General features: G+C 37.7%; 1 protein-coding gene across 15 annotated transcripts in view; it reads right to left on the reverse strand.

The window, feature by feature from the left end:
- The window catches only part of brd9 (bromodomain containing 9), a 164175-nt gene that overhangs the window by 13418 nt on the left and 130330 nt on the right, over window positions 1–20427 (reverse strand). For 4 of the 15 annotated variants that reach the window (XM_073924711.1, XM_073924710.1, XM_073924708.1 and 1 more), the window contains exons 5-13: window positions 17822–17879; window positions 17601–17745; window positions 15884–15994; window positions 12058–12176; window positions 10261–10393; window positions 7331–7403; window positions 6885–6980; window positions 3694–3826; window positions 1788–1899 (exon numbers count right to left, since the gene is read on the reverse strand). In XM_073924711.1, the coding sequence (XP_073780812.1) occupies window positions 1788–1899; window positions 3694–3826; window positions 6885–6980; window positions 7331–7403; window positions 10261–10393; window positions 12058–12176; window positions 15884–15994; window positions 17601–17745; window positions 17822–17879 (980 nt within the window). 15 annotated transcript variants of the gene reach the window in all.

A 20427-nucleotide genomic window follows, 5' to 3' on the forward strand; every position in this document is an offset into this window, starting at 1 on the left:
AGCATTAAATAATATTATGTTTATACATTTATAATAATAAATGATCGTGTACATCATTTAAACACAATGTTTTTTGAAAGAAGAATCTTCTGCTCACCAAGACTACACTGATTTGATCAAAAACACAATAAAAACTGTCAAATTTCAACATATAATTATCTGATTATTATCAATGTGCCGCTACATATATCTGTGTATATTTTCTTTATTAATATATTTTCCTTTGTTTAATTTTTATTTACACATTTTGTTTTTCAGAATTGTTTGATGAATAGAAAGCTCATAAGAACGGTATTGAATTAAAAGAATTTAACTTTATTAGCATTTGCTGTCCGTTTTAATCCATTTAATGCATACTTACTGTGTAAAAGTATTGACTTCCTTGAAAAGATCTTACCAAACATTTTGAACACAAAGATTATAAATGCTGATATTTATAAAAAAAATTAAAAAAGCCATTTTTTAATGCGTGTCTAATTTGGACAACTGCTTTTCAAAGATCACCAGCTGTCATTGTATTTTCACAATCATCAATAAGCAGAAAAATAACACCATTTATTAAAGCAGAATATTTTGTAACCTTATTAATGTCCTCATTGTCATTTTTGATTAATTTATTGCATCCCCACCGAATAGAAGCATCAATTGCTTAAAGGTGCAGTGTGTAAGTTTGACACCCAGTGGTTGAACTAGGTATTGCATTTCTGGATCAAAACAAACACAAGCGCAAGTTGCCAGATTAAGGACCAACAGGAGAGAGTCTGACGATCGAGCCAAAGGCGAATTTAAATTGTGTTCTATATAAAAGCAACGACACACGATAGAAGAATTATTCTCCATAATAAAAGGAGTTTTTGTCCTAATCAACACCTCGAATTGATATTTAAGAAACGGCTTCTAATTCTCACAGCTGAACAACGGGATACAGTACAAGGCAATGTTCAGCTCAGGTACACCTCACATACTTTATTCAGTGTTTAATGCTAATAATGTGAGTTTGATGCCATTTTACATGACATTTATTGCCATACTACTGAAAGCAGCAGCAGATAGTTCACCTCAGATCTGGAAAACAAAATAAATTAAAAAGTAAAATTGAACTTTAGAGCTGTGACTCAAAACTAAGACATACCAGTGATTTAGCATCTATATTTAATAATGTTAAAGAGGTTTAAGATGTATAAATTAGATTATATTAGAATGTGCATATTCTGTGCTTCTGAATGGCTGTATTTACATTTCTGTCATGTTTTCGTCTGGTGCAAACAGCCAAACTGATTATCACAACAAATCTCTTCATGTAGCGTGTTGTTAGGATACAGAGTTACAATTTAACCTGCTCACCTAATGTTCATGTTAGTAATATTTATATTATATGCCAATTAATAACCTCATGTGGAACTCTGAATCTGCGTCTCATTTCAGAGTCTGCTACTGTCCACCAGATGTTGCATTTCAGTCACAGAGCCATGCTTTGAGAGCCTTTCTGACTGAATGAATGAAATATGCTGTTTTCCATCAAGGCAAACTGGGATGTTCAAATATAATTGACTAAACTGGCAGTGGGTGGGTTAAATGACCAAAACAAAGACAGATGTCCCAGCACGTAACGCACATTTTCAAAGCAGAATATCTGACTTCAGCATTGTTTTTCAGATAGATGTCCACTAAGCATGTTTCTTAAATATCAGCAAACATATTGTGGTATTTTATACTAATTATGCTAATTTTGCTATCAAAATAAATAAGTATAATTTTAGATTTCAATTAAAACATCTTTAACATACCTGTCTGATTTGGACGACTGCTTTTGAATGGTCACCAGCTGTCATTTTATCCAACAAATCATCCACAAGTCTTTTAGTAAAACCTCCACAACCCTTCACAAACTCCTGCAGACTGAAACACACACACACACACACAGAGAAAACATCAAATATAAATAGTAACTGATATTTAAATAGACAGTTCATCCAAAAATGTAGAGATTATTATCCCAGCTGCAACCCAGCACTGGAAAACACCCATACATTCATTTAGTTAAACCCCTATAGCACGTGTTTGGACTGTGGGGGAAACCGGAGCACCCAGAGGAAAGCCACGCCAACACGGGGAGAACATGCAAACTCCACATAGAAATGCTAACTGACCCAGTCGAGACTCAAACCAGTGACCTTCTTGCTGTAAGGGGACAGTGCTAACCACTGAGCCAGCGTGTCTCCCCCCTATATTATAATAAATTAAAAAAATGTATACTATATTATTATATTAATTAAAATATGTTATATTAAATTATAATATTTTTCTCTCTGGGCCTCTTTCTTTCTCAGATAGATTTATTACATTTAAGCTGGGTACAATTAGTGTTAAATGTTCAATCTTAATCGTTATTTTGTAACTCATTCGGTTGTAACCAATAGCATTATTTATAAATTATTTATAAATTTAAAAGTTATTAAATAATTACATTTTCAAGAATTCTGTGAATCACTTTTGATTTAACTTTAACATTTAATTGCTAAAATTATTTTTTCTAAATTGTTGCAAACAATTTATATGAGCTGAATTTCAACAAACTGTATAACTGTTTAACTGTATTTTATATATGAAAGTGTATGTAATGTTTAATGTTGTGCTTCTATTTTAGGTGTGACTTTTTATCATTCTGTAAGGGGTCTACGGATGAAAAATAGCCATTCTTGGCTAATTCTGGCACATTTTACAGTAATGTGTATTAATGTGCATTGACCCTGTAAACAAATAAACTAAACAAAAAAAAAAAAAAAAATAAATGGTAGTAACGTTTAACTTAGTTTGCTTGTTTATCCAATAAATCGATTTTTAAATGCATAATGCAATACAATGTAATCACATAATAGCAGTGCTCTCCCAAATATTTAGCTATTATAACTGTGCTTATTTCCTTCATTGGTATAGGATTGCAGAAGGATGGTTTAACTAGAAATATACTGTTTTTCAACATCATAGGCTAACTCACACTATGCTATCCGATCCGTGCCCAGGTGCGTTTCCTGGTTCGTTTGAGAAGTGTGAGTGCTCTGAATCGGGCTCAGGTGTGGTTCAGTTGGCCGGCCCTGGCCCGGTTGGAAGAGGTGTGCCAGAACCCGGTTCACTTGGGCTTTGAAGCGGTACGCTGGCAGTGTGAGTGCAAAGTGCACCTGAGCCCGAAACTGAAGACGAGACGTGACTTTTAAGGGACTGTTTATATGGATTTATTAACCATTCTTACTGTTCAAAGAACACAAACTGTCGCAGTTTATTAAAGACACAAACCCCTCACAGCACGACAGCTGCATCTTCAGCAAACCTCCTAATACTTGCAGCACGAGGACTTTATGATTGTTTATGAGCGGATCTGGTGGCGGATCTGCGAAATATTTGACTGCATGCCACTGCATCCCAAACCACTAAAACGATTTAACTATAGAAATCTCCACTGTGCTGAACAAGAGCACTTTCTCTTCTGTTAAACTGAACAGCGCATCATCGATGAAGTAAGCGTGCTCCGGCTCGGATGCAATGTGAGTGCAGGCCCTCGGGGAAGGGGACAAGCGGGCTTCAACACGGTGTGAGTACGCCCATAACGATCAACTTTTTAGTCATTCGGCAGAAGTACAGTATGAACTGCTGTAGTTAAAATACCCATTAAAAACAAAGGTTTGTTGTGCAGACCTGAGAGCGCACTGGACGCCAGTCTCGTCTCCGTATGCTGAATAAAGCATGTCCATCTCCTCTGGATGCAGATCGGGATAGATAGAGTTGTTCTGAAGGGTCTGAGTGTTGTACGCGCTGCTCAAAAACGTCACTGAAACAAAACAAGACATAATTCTTTGCATTAAATGCACAAGCAAAAAATAAGATTCTGCTTCTAATTGTGATTACAGCAGTCAACATTTGAAGTCAAATTTTTTTTAAAGAGCCCATATTATGGGTTTTTGAAAATTCCCCTCCATGTAGTGTGTAACACAGCTCTAAGTGAAGTAAAGTATCCAGCTAAGGCTTAAATCTGTAAGAATACAGTGTTTAAAACTGTTGATTCATCTATAAAAGAGTCGACTCATAGTGCTTCAAACGAGTCGCCTTGATACCGACTCATTAGGTGTTTCGCCATGACGTACGAACGAAACCAAGTTATTCACGTGCACGCGCAAACCCGGGAGATTTCAAACCTGAGGCCCCGCCCTCTGACGCAGAAACCCAGACACACACACACACACCCACAAACACACGCACACCCACAAACACACAAACATGCCGGTCGATTGAAGTCACACTGCAGATGGATATATTGAGTCTCTACAAAGATGAAACCTCAGCATTATAACCAAGCAGTTGGAAACTACTGGAAACTTCTGGAAACTACATGCTACAAAGAATACTTCATCTGCGTTTGTTAAAGGAAGGATCAGTAAAGAGTAACTTACTGATGGACGTCAGGATGGATTTTTCTTCCTCAATTTCTCAAGTGTAAGTACGTACGATTAAAGTTGCCTCGTTGACTCTAGCTTGCAAATGTATTTAGTTGTGATTTGTTACTTGTAACCGCGTGTACTGTATCAGGTTAACTGGCTATATTCTCTTATCGCGTGCAAAGTCACGTTAAAAACGCGACGCGTGCTGCTTTGTTAACGGAGCTCCGTGGACGAGGAGAAGTGTGTGTGTCTGTGTGTGCGCGCGCTGTCGTCCGGAGGTGTGTTTGTGTGTGTGTGTGTGTGTGCGCGCGCGCGTTGTCGTCCGGAGCAGGGTTAAGTGTGTGTGTGTGTGTGTGCAATATGTGTGTGTGTGTGTCTGTGAAAAGAGCAGAGTGAGAAGCTAGGAGATCCCTCAGCTGTTTTTGCTCAATAAAATAGTCAGTCGTCTGTATTTTCAAGTCCATAGTCTGTATTTACATTGACCCACTGGCAGCTAAAATCCACGCCTACACTATCGAGCGTGCATGAACTGTGATTACTTTTATATTGCTGATTAGCTGTTTGGCTTTTCACTCTCTGACTGAAGGCAGTCGACCAATCGCAACAGGCTGTCATTGGTCCAATCAGCGCAGATTAGCTTCGCGCTAAGGAGGGGTTTGGGGAGAAATGAATCACTGGACGATTCATACAGGAGTCGCTGGGATAATTAGGTAAAAATAAATGCAGATTATAAGACCATGAAAGTGTTTTTTTGACCTTGCATGCATATTAAACTGTTGTTGGAGACCCTTACAACCAGGATATGACCCTATTTCATGTATAATATGGGCTCTTTAATGTAATGTGTGTATTTATATAGCACATATAGGGCCCTATCATACCCCCGGCGCAGTGTGGCGCAAGACGCGGCACAATAGTCTTTTGGTAGTTTCAGCTTGGCGCAAGAGTGGTTTTGAGGCGTTGCGCTACGCTGCTTAAATAGCAAATGCATTAGCGCTCATATGTGCGCCCATAGGTGTTCTGGTCTAAAAAGGAAGGTGTTCTGAGGTGCACTGCTGGCGCGTTGCTATTTTGAGAAACTATAATAGATTTTTCAATAGACCAGAACAAACCCGGTCTAAACTCCAGCGCAGAATTGCGCCTCACTTACGCACTGCTTAATACACACAAGAGAGCAATAGGCAAATATCTTTACATATGAATAAATGTAAATATTAAGGATATATATAGGATATAATAAGAATAGATATAGAATATAAATATAAAGGATTAAAATATTACAAAACATATTATTTTCTAGCCTACATAAATATGAAGAATCACTGCTTTTATGTCTTCTTCATCTCGGGAGGCTTTTTCAGTTCATTCATAACAATTTGCTTTTATATAATGTTATTATTATTAGCAGTATTATTTATTATATCCATATTTATATTTGTTTTATTAAAAACAAGCTTAGATTTGCCCACCTGTCAGGTTTTAGACCATATGGGGCATGGCAGGTGTTATTTGGAAATAACTCAGTATTTTGACCACACTTTGTTATTATTGTTCATTTATTCGTTTGCTGGAAATTAGAACTGAATTTAGAAATAGTTTTGAAACAAATCTTTGAGCTTAACAAACGAAATTAAATATTTATAGACAAATTGATATCTGTGCGTAAAGGTTTCCCTATCCAAGAGCGAAAGTGAAAGTGATCCATTATCTCTCATTCTCATGCAGTAGATGCTCTGTTTAACAGTTTTCTGTTTACTGTTTGCTTGTGAAATGCTCATTTTTTCAACTTAGACTTACTTTGCGTCCTGTAAATAGCAATGCGCTCTTGGCGCGACGCAGCTGGGTTTTAAAGGGAATGGGAGATGAGACTGTAATTGGTTTATTCTCAAAACACACCTATAACTCATTAAGAAAATAAACTCAACCCTTTTAGGCCATGCGCCATGGCACAAAGCGCATTTTCCCGTCAGTAAATTTGCAAAAATGCGTTTTGACATGCCCTAAAAGCGTTTACGCCCTGCGTTTTGCACTCTGCGCATGGACCGTCAAAATAGAGCTCTTAAAGTCCTAGTGAAATCGAAATGAAGTTTTTTTAGATGTTAGTATCAGTATTGCTAGTTTTAGGGATATCTATAAGCTAGTGTAAGCTTCTTCAACTTCTTATCAAATCTCCTGACCAATCAAATGCTCTCTAGTATCTGACATGCCCCACCCCCTTCAAGACACTACTGTTATATGCGCTTGAGCTCAACCACTCTAACTGGCAGAGCTGTGATTAAAAACTAAAAGGGGGAGGAGCTACTTCATGCCCTGCCCTGTCTTCATGTTTAAGTTGACATTACATCACACATTAAACAAAAATGCACATTTAAAAGCACTTCACGCAACTTTAACCTTTTATTAAAAGCACTACATGACTTGTTTACTGTTCTGACGTAATAAATGTGTTACCTTTGTGTCTCCTGTCGTCTTTAAATCCCAGTGATGTCAGTCCAGGTATGAGCTTATTAGCCAAAGAGCTCAAATCTACAGGATGAGTCTCTTCCTCTGTAAACAATAATTCATTCTTCAGATACATGAGATGCAATAGACAGACTTTCTTTCATTTTTATTGATTTTATATATCCAAATTGACATTTTAAAGGACCATAAATGATTAACGTGATGCTGAAAAAACCTGTTCAACATGCTTTCTGTCAGTTTGGATTATAGGAAGTTAAATGTAATTCAATATTGCTATACAAACAACCACTATTAACCCTTAGTTTGCATGTGTTTTTGTTGTGATCATCACACTTTTGAACAATGAATATTTTTTTGTCTCTCAGTCATTTTATTGCATTAAATGTAATTAAAACCAGAGTTTTGATGATATAACAAAGCATTTAATTTCTCACCCTCTCCTTCAGGGTCTTGGTTTACAACAACGTACATCAGGGAACCCTCTGTGTCCTTTTTTAGATATCCAATCTGCAGGCAAAACAAAACAAACGATCTGGTTAAAAGGCATAAAAATGTGGGAATATTGAGTTTTACATATTAACTTCACTTTACTTGCATGAACATTAACTTTCAGTAAAAAAAAACTGATCAGTGTTTCTGATCATTGAATTATTTATCAATAGACATATCTAGATTCATGTTTTTCAACTAAATTTGGGCCCAAAATTGCGTGAAATATATTGGAAAAAAAGTTAAACATATTCCCAAATATTTTGTGCCCTCATAGCTCATGTTAAAAAAAGTACATTTTGTTTCTCCTATATAATCGAGCCCAAAATTAAGTGTGTTGATTTTTTTAAATGATTATATATCTTTAAAAAAAGGATTGTAATTATAAACAGTGTTGCCAATTTAGCGACTTTGTTGATATATTTAGCGACTTTTCAGACCCCCTTAGCGACAATTGTTTTTAAAAAGCAACTAGCAACAAATCTAGCAACTTTTTTGTGTTACTGGAGATTTTTATAGACTCATGTGCCAATACTGTACCATCCCCACTTTTCTCGACGAGCTGCGGGTGATGATGGCAAATGATTCAGCACCGGGAGTGTGAGGTATTTCCATTGTACAGTCAAACCGATCTGCTTCTCCTTTTACAATTTAATTTGACCTTGTTCCCAATCACAGACATTTTAGTGACAGTTTCTGAACTTGTCTGAGTTTGTTATGTCTGGGAGATCACTGTAAATTGACTACACATCTATACTGACATACTGTATTCAAACAGCAATACATTTAGTTACATTGAGATGCATATATAAAGCGTAGTGCAAATATAAACACCCCTTTATTAATCATAGGCTGTTAAACAAACAGAAACGGTAGAACGTGATGACGTCAGTAATATGAAAATTGACGTATGACATAATCTAGCAACTTTTCGGGCAGAGCTTAGCGCCTTTTTATTGAAAATAGTTGGAAACATTGATTATAAGTAATTTGAAAATGTACATCCACCCGGTTGCTCTCGCAGAATAAAGCCTGACCGCTTCATATGCAGCTGTTGTATAACACGGTGTCCTATGAACACGTGTGTAGTGGCAATTTTCTTTAAGGAGGCTCTCTCAGTGGTCAAGAAGACAAATTCTTACCCGAAGTGTCTTTCAAAGTTTTATACTTTGCAAAGAAGGTCACACGATCATACATCGATGGTAGTTTCTGCAGAGAGAGAGAGAGAGACGCAGAAACAGAGTGCGTTCTCTTTTTATCTATTTTTACATGAAAAGATTCCAGTGACAAGCAGTTTGTCTGGCTGCGCCAAAAGCGACGCGACAGAAACATTTAAATAGCAGCTACTGCACTCCCAACGAAATGGTAAAGGTTTTTAATCTAAAGAATACATATTAAAGCTCTTTAACATTATTAATAGGCCACTGAGTGACTGATGTTCATTTGAGTCACAGAGTTCTGACTTTCATTTTCAAAGCGTCTGCTAGTTATTTTATTTTTAAGATCTGACGTGAACTATCTGCTGCTGCTTTCAGTTGTATGGCAATAAATGTCACGTGAAATGTGTTTAAACTCACAATGGGAGCATTTACCATTGAATAAAGCACATTATCAGTACCGGAGGTGATCATTGTCATAGTAGTTTATGCTGTCGTTCTGCCACAACAACACGGAAATAGAAACAGTTTGTAAAATAGAAATTTTGTGCATCACCGTCACAAATGGTTAGGACAAAAACCCCTTTTACATGGAAACATGGTCATGGTCTAAAACTGAAGGACTTTATTCTGCGATAACAACCGGCTGGATGTACATTATCCCACTTATAATATGGCTAATAATGTAATTTAATGCATTAACTAACATCAACTAATTTCACAGAAGCTTTATAGGATAAATATATGATGACTGACACACAAGAGATACAGTCAAGCCCGAAATGATTCATACCTCTGCCAAATTCTGACTTTTATTCCACCAGTACGTTTTTTTTTTTACTGGAAATGAAACAGGCGTGGCCTAAAAGATTATAAGATGATGCACAAATATCGTGAAAACAAATATTTCTTAGCTTTTATTTACATTTCATCAAAAAACTTCAGGATTTGCCTGGGGGATTAGGCCCCGTTTACACGATTGCGTTTTAGTGTGAAAATGCATAAGTTTTGCTACGGTTACGCCATCAGTCCACACTACGCCAGAGTTTTCAAAACGGAGCGTTTTGGAAATGCTGGAGAGGCTGTTTTCATTCTGAAGCGCTGCTGCTCCATCTCAGTGTAGATGGGGGAAAACGGAGACATGGAGCTGAGATTCGCTACCTGATTGGGGCTTTGGTGTCATTGCGTATCCTTCCCTTATTCGTCAAGCCCCTATCACATGGCTATAACACATGGCGTTAATGCTACCGGAAGACAGCTGACCAGCCTTCTTTGTAAACAACAACATGGACACAGAAATGGAGCGTTGTTTGCACTATTGTCTGTTTTAGGCACCATTGTGCAGTTATTCATTTGTTGCATTTAGTCACAACTCGACCTCGTCGACTGTCCACAAAAATACCTCTCTTGCTTGCTTTGTCATCGCGTTCATTGTTCAACCGGCGTTTGTTGACTAACAATAACCAAATGCCGAGCGGGACACATGCTTCCTGTTTATACTAGAACGCGCATGCCCAGAGTGCGCGAATGGTCACGTGATATACGTTTTTGGTGGCGTAGTGTGGACGGAGATAAGTTCAGAAACGCTAGGTGAAACGCTAGTGTGGACGCGGATCGTTTTTGATCTAAAACGCCGTTTTAAAACTAAAACGCACTAGTGTAAACGGGGCCTTAATCATTTGGGGCTTGACTGTATGTAGAACTCATCCATCATAAACCTTGGAGTTTGGCATGAAACGGTTGATTCGGTCCCGGGCTTCATCCGCTGCGTGCTCCACCAGTGCCAGAACATGCTCCTCCGCTGTGCTGTCCGTCAAACTGCACGCGTTTCCCTCCAGCTCGTACATATCACTATGTAAAGGACACAAAAGACAAATCTTGCATTTGCGTTATTTGTTAAAAACAAAAATATCACTATATATTAGGGTTGTCATGATACTGGAATTCGGTACCAATCGATACTGAAGTTTTAAAAACGTCCATTTCCTGCTAACAATTGAGAGCTGAACAGAAATGGCTGTGACTGGCCCTGAAGATCATCAGTTCACCAGACTCACTGCTGATGACCGAGTGTAACCACAGATACAGGGACACTGGAGTATTTCAAAGCCATGATTCATCAGCCGATCACTCGTATTTAAGTTTATTGACCAACCAGCTGATCAACGTGACTGTATTTAAGGAGTTTATGCTTTAAAAATATTATCCTTTTAAGGCCCAAGCTGTTTTTTTACAAGCATTTTGTATTTCTCTCTGCTATTTGGGCTTGTGGAACCTAACTAGAATAAAAATCTAGGTATCATCTTTTGGTATGTACTTTTAGAGAAAAACGATGTCCACATATGTTGACTGGTGGTCCTAATTTACATAAAACACTTTTTCCTGAATGTTTTTTAAAGCATATATAACATTTTTTGAACTTGCTTTGACTATCACAGAATAAAAACTACATTTTTTTTTCCATTTTGGACCGTTAAGCACTGTTAGAAAAATGTGACTTGCTCTAAGTGATGTCACTTCCTCTTGCGGAAAACTGAGGAAGGCATTGAGTGTCATTATTTTTCTCTTATTAATTTGTGCTAAATATTAAAGATTCACCAATAGTAGATTAATTATGTTAACTCTGCCACTGTGATAGAAGTGAATATATCATTTACTCTTTAAAAACAATAATGTGATGAAAATGCATATTTAGGTCTAATTTGAGCTTAGCATCTTGGGCTAAAGCACAAAATAATGGAAATGTCAACTCTGTTAAAGGTTTAAAACGTTATAAGCAAAATAAGTTCACCAACAATTAGTAACACACTCTTTTTTGCAATATTTTACATTAATAATAATAAATTAATAAAGCATACATGTGTTCTGCATCATTCCAGTTTAAGGAACGCACACACAGACACACACACTCACTCAAAAGTAACTCAAAATAATCAGAATGCATGGTCCCACTTTATATTAGGTGGCCTTAACTAATATGTACTTACACAGCAATTAATAGTTTGTTACAATGTACTTATTGTGTAAATACATGTATTTACTGTGTACTTAAGCTTGATTAAATACATGCATGTAACTACATCTGTAGATAACTTTTGTAATTACATTTGTAAATACACTGTTGACCATCCCTTACACCTTAACCTACCCTTAAACCTACCCATGCCACCAAACCTGTCCATAACCCAACCTCTATCCCAACTCAAAAGCACCACAAGTGTTCTCAAATACATTATAAACACAGTAAGTACATTGTATTTATTTTTTGATGTAAGTACATAGTAATTAAGGACACTTAATATAAAGTGGGACCGAATGCATTACTTTAGATATAAAGTAACTCATTACTTTCAAAAGTAATCTCTCCCAACACTAATTATGTCTAAACTGTACTCTTGACTTACTGAATGAAGACAACAATTAATGAAAAGTCTTTAAAATGTAGTGGAAAGAGTTTATAATCACACAAACAAAATCACAATCGCTTGCATGCTTGCTTGCACGCACAATTTTACCTGATGATGGGCTCTTTTACAGGCTGCTTTTTGGATTTTTTGGGGTATTCGGTGTGAATGGGCATCATCTCCGTCACCGGTTCCTCCGGGGCGATGTCGTCATCCCCCAGAATGGCAGCCTGCTGAGAGAAATCCATGTCCTGCATAAAAGACATGCTGCGCTTCAAAGCTAACAGCCGCTCCTGTGAACAGAGCACAAATAGAGCAACACAGCACCCATTTACTCCTCCTGCGGGAGGCCTTCGGTATGCCATGAAGATGGGAGACGCGCAAATGGCGAAAACCAGATGGACTGAAATAAAGGACGAGACCGGATGGTGGAAAAACTCATCTCTGATGAGCGTTCAGGTCAATAGGAGACTCAATAAGAGAATGAGCTCCCTGCCGGGAACACACAGAAACCAAGATAGCGGAGTCTTACATTTCTGCGATGGAAGTATTCTCATTATAATAAATGCATCGAATGTAAGGAAAAGGGGATTATTTTCTTAATGGACAGTGATTTTACTTGACTAATAAGGCAAAAGCAGCAAACAGATTGCTTTAAACTGTCCTTAATCTGTATATACGTCAAGTAGAGGCGTAATGAAGTTCTCCGAAGAGAACTTAATCCTACATTATTATTATTATTGATCTGTTTTTTTTTAAGATAAATGAAGGTTATAAAGTGTGTTGTTAACTGCAGAGCTCCTCTAGTAAAAAAGAAGAAGAAAAACCCTGCTCTGAAAGAGATCAAGCCTTAGTCAGGTAAGAAAAAGTAATGCAAAAGTAGCGGAAAAGTAACATAACACATTACTTACCATAAAAAGTAATTACAGTGCATCTGGAAAGTACTGACAGCGCTTCACTTTTTTATGTTCCAGCCTTATTCCAAAATGGATTCAATTAATTTATTTCCTCAACATTCTACACACAATCCCCCATAATGACAATGTGAACAATTTATCAAAAATAAAAGTGCTGTGAAATCAGATGTTCATCAGTATTCACAGGCTTTGCTCAATACTTTGTTGATGCACCATTCGCAGCGATTACAGCCTCAAGTCTTTCTGAATTTGATGCCACAAGCTTGGCTCACCTGTCTTTGGGAATTTGTGCCCGTTCCTCTTTGCAGCACCTCTCAAGCTCTATCAGGTTGGATGGGAAGCGACAATGTGCAGCCATTTTCAGATCTCTCCAGAGATGTTCAACAGGATTTAGGTCTGGGCTTTGGCTGGGCCACTCAAGGACATTTAGTTGTTGTGAAGCCACTCTATTGATATTATGGTTGTGTGCTTTGGGTCATTGTCCTGCTGGAAGATGAAGCGTCGCCTCAGTCTGAGGTCAAGAGCACTCTGAAGCAGGTTTTCATTCAGGATGTCTCTGTACATTGCTGCATTCATCTTTCCCTCTATCCTGACTAGTCTTCCAGTTCCTGCTGCTGAAACACATCCCCACAGCATGATGCCAACACCACCATGCTTCACTGTAGGGATGCTGTTAGCCTGGTGATGAGCGCTGTCTGCTTTTCTCCAAACGTAACGCCTGGCGTTCACTTCAAAGAGTTCAATTTGAGTCTCATCAGAGCAGAGAGTTTAGTTTCTGATGGTCTGAGATGCCTTTTGGCAGATTCCAGGTGGGGAGTGTCTTCCGTCTGGCCACTCCTCCATACAGGCCTGATTGGTGGATTGCTGCACAGATGGTTGTCCATCTGTAAGGTTCTCCTATGTCTACAGAAGAACGCTGGAGCTCAGACAGAGTGACAATCGGGTTATTGATCACCTCCCTGACTAAGGCCCTTCTCCCCCGATCACTCAGCTTAGATGGCCGGCCAGCTCTAGGAAGAGTCCTGCTGGTTAAACATCTTCCCCTTACAGATGATGAAGGCCGCTGTGCTCAATGGAACTTTCAGAGCAGCAGAAATGTTTCTGTAACCTTCCCCAGCCTTGTGCCCCGAGACTATCCTGTTTCGGAGGTCTACAGACAATTCCTTTGTCTTCATGCTTGGTTTGTGCTTTGACAGCACTATCAACCCTGGGCCCTTATATAGACGGGTGTAGCCTTTTCAAATCATTTCCAACTGAATTGACCACAGGTGAACTCCAATGAAGCTCCTGAAACATTACCAGAATAATCAGTGGAAACAGAATGCACCTGAGCTCAATTTAGAGCTTCATGGCAAAGGCTGTGAATACTGATGTACATCTGATTTTTCAGCTTTTTAACTTTTAATAAATTTGCAACAATTTTAAAAAACTCTTTGTTCACATTGTCATTATGGGGGATTGTGTGTAGAATGTTGAGGAAATAAATGAATTGAATCCATTTTGGAATAAGCCTACTTATACTTTCCGCATACACTATAAGTAACACAACTAGTTACTATTTTGGGGAATGCCTCAATATTGTAATGCATTACTTTCAAAAGTAACTTTCCCCAACACTTATTAGGGATAAACGCTACCTTTTAACTTGTTCCTCAATCTGTGTTTTAAATCAGGCATGTAGGTTTTAATGCATTTAGGTACACATCTGACTTTTCATCAGTGCTAACTGAAAATGATGAATGCTTCCTTGGTAACAGGCAGGAATAAAATAGGCTATTGATTTAACTTTAAGTGGTGGCTTTCAAATAAGGTTCCATTAGTTTATGCATTTACTAATATGGTCAAACAATTAATAATACATTTACTGCAGCATTTAATCATCTGAGTTGTTAAATTAAAACAATGTCGGGTCACACTTTATTTTGATGGTCCTTTTGTTGAATTCAGTTACACTGCATCTACATGCCAACTAATTCTCATTAGATTATAAGTAGGCTGTTAGGTTGGGGTTAGGGTTGATGTAAGTTGACATGCACTTGCAAAGTTTCTTAGTCAGTTAAATGAAAGAGCAGAATCAGCAGATATTAACCAGACAGTATACTAATACTCATATGGACCATCAAAAATAAAGTGTTACCTACAGTTGTTAATTGATAGTTCACGTTAACTCACTGTGCATTAACTAATGTTAAACACAACAGTGGATTTTAATAATGCATTAGTAAATAAATGTTGAAGTATGATTAATAAATGATGCACAAGTACAGTTAATTCTTAGTTTATGTTAGTAAATACATTAACTAATCGACTAAAAAGAAGTGTTACCCTTTAAGTTAACTATAATACTTTTACTTGGAATCACTAACACATTTCTATTCATGTGTTATTCATTCATTCATTCATTCATTCATTCATTCATTCATTCATTCATTTTCCTTTGGCTTTGCTCCTTTTATTCATCAAGGGTTGCCAAAGCGGAATAAATTGCCAACTTATCCACCAACTTATTACACCTCGGATGCCCTTCCAGCTGCAACCCAGTACTGGGAAACATCCATACACACTCATTCACAAACACACTCATAAACTACAGCCAATTCAGTTCCTCCACTTCACCTATAGCGCATGTGTTTGGACTGTGGGAGAGACGAGAGCACCCTGAGCAAACCGACGCCAACACGAGAGCATTATTTGGGTAATTGGGAGAGCATGCAAACTCCACACAGAAATGCCAGCTTGCCCAGCTGGGACTCCATTGACCTTCTTGCTGTGAGGCCACAGTGCTAACCATTGAGCCGCCCTGCTGCCATAACAAATCGCTATTTCTATAAAAAAATAAGAGTAGAGGCATTTTCACTGATGTTTGGAACGCGCTGTATAGAAATCACAATAATTTTTACCCGAATAATCAGATGATTAAATTTGCATGCATTTGAACTAAATAGAAACGATGGCACGGATGAGGAACAAAAATGCAAATAATAACAAAACCAAACTTGTAGTAACATTAAACATGTTACTTTGCTCATCATTTTGAATCCTGTGTGGAGGAGTTTCTTAGCAGCCTTGTAGTAAACCGTCTCCGGTCGGTTGTAAACCATGGCGTTGTCACACATCAGCTTGAAGTCAGCCTGAAGGTGATAAACACAGATCAGATGGAAAATTAAATACTACAATTGAAGTCAGATTTATTAGTCCCCTGTTTATCCCCCTCCCCATTTCTGTTTAACGGAGAGAAACTTTTTTTCAACACATTTCTAATCATAATAGTTTTAATAACTCATTTCTCATAACTGATTTATTTAACTTTGCCATGATGACAGTACATAATAATTAATTCTTCAAGACACTTCTATACAGCTTAAAGTGACATTTAAAGACTTAACTAGGGTAATTAGGTTAACTAGGCAGGTTAGGGTAATTAGGCAAGTTATTCTATAACGATGGTTTGTTCTGTAGACTATCGAAAAAAATAAAGCTAAAAGAGGGTTATAATATTGACCTTAAAATGGTTTTCAAAAAATTAATAACTGCTTTTATTCTAGCCGAAATAAAACAAATAAAACTTTCTCCAGAAGAAAAATTATTATCAGACACACTGTGAAAATTTCCTTGCTCTGTTAAACTTAAATTGGGAAATATTTAACAAAGAAAAAAAAAATATGAAGGGGGCTAATAATGTTACTGTATACAGTAATTGACAGATCATCAAGAGTTACACATGTCTAACACAGTTATGATCCTAGAATCTGGATATTAGGGGACACCGAACTACTAGAAACATCTCATCATAAAAAGTACTTTACACTTCTGGCTGGAATGGATGGGAAAAAAGTGTTTTAATCTACAAAACATTAGATCAACAAACTTATTTCCTACTGCAGAAAATACTGTCTTAAAAAAAAAAAAAGAAATGAAAAAGAAAATACTGTTGCGTGTCTAGCCGCCTTTCCACTGCACACATTTGGACACGACTGTCTGATTACGCCCCCTTGTGGCAGTCACACAGAATTTTCAGTTCTGACCTGCACCGTGGGAGAAGCTGTTCTCGCAGTGTCCCAAATAAAAGCAAGAGTCTATATTCTCTGTGCGTTCATGGTTAAATAAATGAATGAATACTAGAAACTATTAGACTGCTAAAAATATTGGAGGGAATGTGGAGACAACATAAAAATATTTTTATTACTTTATTTCTTACATTGATGAATAGAAATGTTTTTTTTTTTAAATATAGACTTTTTCTGATTTAAAAAAATAACCAAATAAACTAGTATTTCTCATCTCGCGCACATAGACCTGCTTGGACAACACTAGAATACATCACATCCGGTTGGCCGGTCGCATACGGTCTAGTCGCAGGAGTTCAAATATTTCAACGGATCAGCAGCTCAAATCGGATCAGAATTTTCCGCATACGGAGATGATCAGAACTCCACGCAGCTCCCGCACTGCTCTCCATTGGAAATGAATGACTTCTGGTCTGTCGCTTGTCGTTTGTCATGTGCAGTGGAAAGGAGACCTTGTGGAGAGGATCATCAAGGACTTTTGAAAAAATTTGGAGACCTTTCTCGGTGTATCTACCATCCATTTCTTAGTTGCATGTTTTAAGTTTGTTTTATTTTGTATTATATATATATATATATATATATATATATATATATATATATGTAATTAATGAAACCTAAAACTGTCATTTGCACAGAATGATGGTAAATGAGGATAAAATAATGCACAAACCTTGAATTCTGTAATCGTTTTGTATTCGTTTGCAGCGATTTTGTCCTTCATTGTGCTGAAGTCCATGGGATGTTTGATTATCATGGAGTATCCCGGAGCAATGGCATCTGTTACAGGAAAGGCGAAGAATCCGTGGGCATCTTTTCTGTAGACACACAAAAATGATGCATGATGCAGATATTTGAAGGTTAAATGTTGAGTCTGTTTGTGCAGCTTCTCACCTCTGAAGCAAACGCAAGAAATGCTCCAAGAGCTGCTGACGAGGAGTGGCTTCATTCTCTAGGAAAGAACAACAGACAGAGGAGCAAACAATAAGAAAATACACTTTGAAAGCCAGTGAGGATTTATTTTGATGTTTACAAAAGTGGTGCTTCATTTATAACTGGACTGAGAATGTCTTTTAACTCTCATAACAGATTTAAACACTGTATACTAATTTAGTATATAATGTTTATATACGAGGGCGAAGCAGTGGCGCAGTAGGTAGTGCTGTCACCTCACAGCAAGAAGGTCGAACCTCGGCTCAGTTGGCGTTTCTGTGTGGAGTTTGCATGTTGTCCCTGCATTCGCAAGGGTTTCCTACGGGCGCTCTGGTTTCCCCCACAATCCAAAGACATGCGGTACAGGTGAATTGGGTAGGCTAAATTGTTCGTAGTGTGTGTGTGGATGTTTCCCAGAGATGGGTTGTGGCTGGAATGGCATCCGCTGTGTAAAACGTGCTGGATAAGTTGGCGGTTCATTCTGCTGTGGCGACCCCAGAAAAAATAAAGGGACGAAAAAAAGCCGACAAAAAAATTCATAAATTAATATTTTACACTTAGATTTATTGTATCTGACCAGCATATTAATAATGAAAGAATGTGAATATTCATTCATTCATTCATTTTCCTTCGGCTTTGTCCCTTTATTCATCAGGGGTCGCCACAGCGGAACAAACCGCCAACTATTCCTGCACATGTTTTACACAGTGGATGCCCTTCCAGCCGCAACCTAGCAATGGGAAACACCCATACACTCTAGCATTCAAACACACATATACACTACGGCCAATTTAGTTCATCAGTTCCCCTATAGCGCATGTGTTTGGACTGTGGGGGAAACTGGAGCACCGGAGGAAACCCACGCCAACACTGGGAGACCATGCAAACTCCACACAGTAATGCCAACTGGCCCAGCCGGGACTCGTACCAGTGACTTTCTTGCAGTGAACCCGCTCATGACATTAATTAATGTTAAATTTATCAGAAACTTATGGCTATTTCATAGCAAGATCAATATAGTTAAAAACATTACATAATAACAACTAAATATTTCAATGAGACATTAGTCATAAAATCTAAATAAATAAAAACAGTTTTTTTGACTGTTACATAAAAAAAAACATTAGATATGGTATTTCAGTTGGATATATGATAAATAAAGCACACATTTATTAATCTGACTGTATTGCACACAGTCAGTCAGTTTATTCATTCATTTAAGGTTTAGTTGAAGTCAAAATTAGTTGCTCTCCATTTGAATTGTGTCTATCTTTGTCAAATATTTCCCAAAATGATGTTGAACAGATTCAGGAGTTTTTCACAGTATTTCCTATAATATTTTTTCTTCTGGAGAAAGTCTTATTTGTTTTATTTCAGCTACAATTAAAGCAGTTAAACCATTTTAGAAACCATCTTAAGGTCAATATTATTAGCCCCCTTAAGCAATATTAGTTTTGGATTGTCTCCAGAACAATCCACTGTTATACAATGACTTGCCTAATTACCCTAACTTTACCCTAATTAACCTAGTTAAGCCTTTAAATATCACTTTCAGCTGAATACTAGTGTCTTGAAGAATATCTAGTCAAATATGATGTGCTGTCATCATTAGAAATGTTATTACAAATGAGTTTTTAAAACTATTGTTTAGAAATTGGAGGTGTGAACTTATACTGGTCACACGGTTCAGTTCGGTTACGATTATCATGCCATCGATTCGGTTCAATTCGATTTCTCGGTGCATCACAGTGCATTGATGATGCTTTCCATACACAGTTTTATATTGGGGGGGGGGGGGTCTTATATAAACACACAGACACACAGCACCACACTGTCTCTCATTCACACATATACACAAACATAGACAGCACCAAACAAACACAAACACAAACACACACACACACACTTAAGCCCTCGCAATGCGTTTAGCCAGGAGAGCTCGCGCTGAGCGAAAAACAAAAAAACAACAAAAAAACACTTTTCCCACGATCTCTTATTGTGAGCTCCGCTCCGCGCGAGCTCTCCCAGCTAAACACATATTGCGAGGGCTTAAACGGAGCAGTGTTCGTAATGTTGAGCGAAAAAAAAGAAAGACAGCAGTGAAACATAACCAGCTTTGTCTTTTTGTAGGAAACACACTTTAGATCTTTTTAGGGTAAGAGGTTTTTGAGTTATTGCTATCTATAACTAAATGTTTCAGGAATATCGAAAACAAAACCCACTTAACCGCGATTATTTCTGGCGCCCACCTGGATGTACAGCGCCTTTAGCATTTGCCTATACTGCCTATGCCACGGCCCGGCCCTGAGTTGGCTCCTGAGTGTTGTAAATACTCGCGCTCACCTCCCTCGCATCAGAGAGCATAGGAGATAAATGACGTCAGTACATAATAACCGGTTATGATTATTACTGAACCGACACTGAATTGTCCGCGTTTGCACCATGGTGCACTAAGGAAACAATTACTTTTGACACCCCTATTAGAAATGTGTTAAAACCTAAATATTTCCGTTAACCTCCTTGAGTATCCACATATGTGGACAGCACATTTTAGCTCTCAAGCGGCT

The sequence above is a fragment of the Danio rerio genome, chromosome 16 (genome assembly GCF_049306965.1).
Source record: "Danio rerio strain Tuebingen ecotype United States chromosome 16, GRCz12tu, whole genome shotgun sequence".
Lineage (NCBI taxonomy): Eukaryota > Metazoa > Chordata > Actinopteri > Cypriniformes > Danionidae > Danio > Danio rerio.